The sequence below is a fragment of the Salvelinus alpinus genome, chromosome 3 (assembly GCF_045679555.1).
Source record: "Salvelinus alpinus chromosome 3, SLU_Salpinus.1, whole genome shotgun sequence".
NCBI classification, from domain to species: Eukaryota; Metazoa; Chordata; class Actinopteri; order Salmoniformes; family Salmonidae; genus Salvelinus; species Salvelinus alpinus.
In genome coordinates, this window is record NC_092088.1 from 41,776,926 (window position 1) to 41,781,040 (window position 4,115).

A 4,115-nucleotide genomic window follows, 5' to 3' on the forward strand; every position below is an offset into this window, starting at 1 on the left:
TCAATTGTTGTTTTGAATATCGGTTCATAAACCTGATGCCATGGTCAAATCTGTTCCCAACTATCTTGAATTTTATGCAGCATAGTTGTCAACCCTTTCAACTTTAAGTGAAAGTGATTTCTTATACTATTTTTACTAGTCATCTTATTAAGGCATGCATGGGTTTTCATTGGTGGCAGACAAACCAATTCATTCCTTTCTCTTTTGGGTAATTGCCTCTTCCATTTTTTTTGTGACAGAGTTGCAGTGAATGGGTTACACTTTTGTATTGAGCATACATCTCCATACAACGTTGGTTAATTGCTTGTGTGACATCATTTTAACCTCTTTATTTTACAAAGCATGATGGGATGCTTAATTAACTAAGGAATCACACCTGTATGGAAGTGCCTTCCTTCAGTATGCAGTACTTTGTATCCCTTATTTTCTCAAGGATTTCCTTTATTTTGACAGGTACCTGTATCTTATTCAACAAAAAATACCTGTTCATCCAGGTTAATATTTAATACATATAAATGTGCATTTAATGAATATGAACACACTCTGCACTAATTCAGCTTATAGAATCTGGGAAATCGAGGCAACTCTTTTCCTAAAGCAAATATCTTAATTACAAAACCAAGAAAGCAACTTTAAAGCAGGTTAAATATGTATTTATTTCTAAATGTAATGTTCAAACTCATAAGATTGACAAATCAACATTTTTAACATTAACTAGATGGGAAACTTTTTCCAAACACGAGACAAGTAAATCATCAGCATCATCATGCTCATGTGATACAACATTTGGGTTAGAGGCATTTACAGAACATTTCCATTGTTATGCTCCTATATCATTATTACTTTGAGCCATTGCACAACTAGATATTAACACCCCTTACTAGCACAAGAGTTAAGTTCAAACAGAACAAATGTCAATGTTATGAGGGTCATATTTCAGCTTCAAGTTTCTAAGAATACCATGTACATAATATACAGCCAAAATACTAAGAAAACATCTAAACAATGTAAGCACTTGCGATACAGTAACGGTAAGGCGTTTCCTCTGAAGGTGGGTACAGAGGGGCCTTTGGCAGCAGCACTTAATATGAAACGATCCAAGGACTACACATAACTTATAAAGTTATCAAGTTCCTTATAGTTTTTAATCCCTGATCATGACTCCCTGATATATCAGTTTTAGCGATTGTCCCAAACTGCAAACCCCGGATCTTTACTCCAGGTGCACTAGAGAAAAGCGCTCAAAATATTTGAAAGATTTCAAATAGTATTTCAACCCCAGGTTTGGTACTTTCACAGATAGTTGGAAAATATTCCTTCAAATGCAGTGCTACCCACCATGAAGAGTCCCCCCCCCGCACCCTTATTGGAACCAACTAAGATAACGTCCCCTACCTGACAGAACATACTTAGCTAAGATCAATGAAAGAATGAGATGCAGAAGAGAAAAATAAGAAAACAATCTGGCATTGTTTGGTGATAGCTGGAGAGATTGCTGTTTTTGCTTGGAAGGACAGGGTGAGGTAACAACGGTCCAAGTGGGTCAGTTGTTTTTGATCAGAGCCAAGAACTCCTCCCGGGTCTTGGGATCCTCTTGGAAGAGTCCCAGCATGGCACTTGTCACGGTCTTGCTGTTCATCTTCTGCACACCCCTCATCACCATGCACATATGACTGAAACACACAATACAATGGTCCAAACTCAGTTGTTATAATTCAAAACAGATCAACTGGTGCACTCTTGAGAACAACTCTTTGATTCATTGAATGAATTGATCCAAAACACATAAAACATAGGCGGGCTTAACAACCTCCTGTCAGCCATGGCATAATACCTGACACAGTTTGTGTAGCATAGGTTTGCAATTAATCCGGGCATAGAAATATATGGAGCAATACAATGTAATTCACATGTAATACAAGACATGTAGTACATAGTAAAAAGACACTCACGCTGCCTCAATGACGACTGCTACGCCTGCAGGCTCTAATGCCTCTGAGATTGCTGTAGCGATCTGCTTGGTCAGGCGTTCCTGCACTGTAGCGGGAACAACAAACATAAAGAGCAGAGGTTAATACTCTAGATACACTCAAACCCACAGACTCTCTCAGCAAGCTGCTCGGTGATAGTGATACCGAAAGGACCAAAGGATACTCGCCTTGAAGCCTCCTGCTGAACATTTCAACAATCCTGAAATAAATGAAGCAATAAAAGGGGAAGTTAGTACAGTACCAAGTAACTCAGAACGTGCATGTGTGTGTGTGCATGCGTGCACATGTCTGTGTGTGCGCTCATGTGTGCACTTGTGTGTGTGCGTACGTGCCTGCATGCATATCTTTGGGAATATGATAGCAACTGAATACGATCACTGACCTTGCCAGCTTGCTCAGACCAACCACTTTATTGTTTGGAAGATATCCAATGTGAACCTTTGGTGTTGAAACAAAGCACATAGTAGCAAATGCAATAATAAACTCAGAGGACGTCTGATTTGTTAACCATATACCATTGACATTAGCAGGATTTCAACAACAACAAATGAAACAAGGGATGTTCTGAGTGTCAGAATGCGTTATAGGTATCAAATGATCCAAACTGATGCTATGTAAGTCCAAATAATACGCATGTATTGCTTCATGGCTTCATTATACATCATTGCTTTTCACCTTGCCAAAGAAGGGCACGAGATGGTGCTCACAGAGAGAGAACATTTCAATGTCCTTCACGATCACCATCTCGTTGTGGTTCTCGTCAAAGATGGCATTGTTCAGGATGTCTGGGGAAGAAGAAGTGGAACAATTGTTTTACCCAACTCCAGATTGCAGCTTTGTATGCAGAATGAGTTTTCTCTACTTGCGATCTCAATTTGCAGAGACACTGGGTGCCATGAGGAAAATGTAAAGTAATGGACCACGCTCTTTGCAGCAAATAGAATATGACCTGATGAATACAATGAAAACTCAAAATGAACAGCTAGTCAAAATCTGAATTACACTTTGTTGCTTCCAATGATGTATGTGTCTATGGCTGTTTCCAGTAATGTTTAAAATAACAATGGAGGTCTGATATCTCCAAAGCTAAATGAATCGTGCACACATATCAACTTGCACTGTAGCTGTGTGGACTGTTTATCAAGACTATGCAGCCTGAGGAATGAGCAAGGCTAAATTAGTTTTAAATAGGCTTGTGTAAATATATAAGACTGCATAATAAAACTGTAAAGAACAGAACCTTTTAAGATTGTTCTCCTTGTCGTTTGAACATCACAATCTACCTCACAATCTATCATATATTTTAGATATAATTAAACACATTTACAACTATTTGTGCAGGACGGTCAATGCTCTCACCATTTACTGTCTCGTGATAACCTTTGGTGAGGAACTGCATTGCTTTGGCTGCCCGTAATGGTGTACGCAGTAGACCCTCACGTTCCACGTCTTCTCCCAGTTCTCGAAGTACGACGCCGTAGGCTCCTTCAATGGCAGATATCTTGCACACATCCTCTGACTCCTTGTGGGACTTCTCCTCCTTGCCCATCAATTCAGCTTTCTTCGCCTCTATGGATTTTTCACTGAACCCGTTGAGATATTCTGTAACAATTTTTCCATTGCAGACGCCATTCATCTCTGATGCTTTTTGGTACTCCATTCTAATAAAACTGAAATAACTTGATTCAATGCCCTGTGTATAAAGTCACCGCTTGTTGACTAAGTTGTGGTAAGAGGTGACAGTAGACTATTGCTCATGGATTGGGTGGTGACTGCAGGCCCTATTTATGGGTGCGCCTCTAACTGTCATGCCCGTTCCTACATTCGTTACGGAGTAGGCACATGGCTTCTCAGGAGAAAGTGTGACTTTTTGGTCTGCAACCACCAGACACGATCATAACGCTGCACTAATTGAGGAAGGCATCTTATCACCTACGCTAAAAAAATCGATTTTAGTGTTAATCATGAGAACAATAAACCGTTTTGTAACTAACTATAACACAGCACAAGTGTTAGAAAAGTGTGAGACCGCGTGAGTGGAAGTCCCAAGTAGTCAGGCGTTACTCTCTGAAATGTGGGATACTGCACCGTGTCACTGTATGACTAGTAAGGTACAATGTATAC

At 39.8% G+C, this 4,115-nt stretch overlaps 1 protein-coding gene across 1 annotated transcript; it reads right to left on the bottom strand.

The window, feature by feature from the left end:
- Positions 1–637: 637 nt before the first annotated feature.
- On the bottom strand, positions 638–3,743 carry LOC139570719 (GTP cyclohydrolase 1-like). Its single transcript, XM_071392851.1, has 6 exons — positions 3,351–3,743; positions 2,667–2,776; positions 2,374–2,429; positions 2,159–2,190; positions 1,953–2,037; positions 638–1,673 (listed from the first exon to the last, which is right to left on the bottom strand). Exons 1-6 carry the CDS (start codon positions 3,649–3,651, stop codon positions 1,544–1,546), a joined length of 714 nt encoding a protein of 237 aa, XP_071248952.1. The 5' UTR covers positions 3,652–3,743; the 3' UTR covers positions 638–1,543.
- Positions 3,744–4,115: the final 372 nt, after the last annotated feature.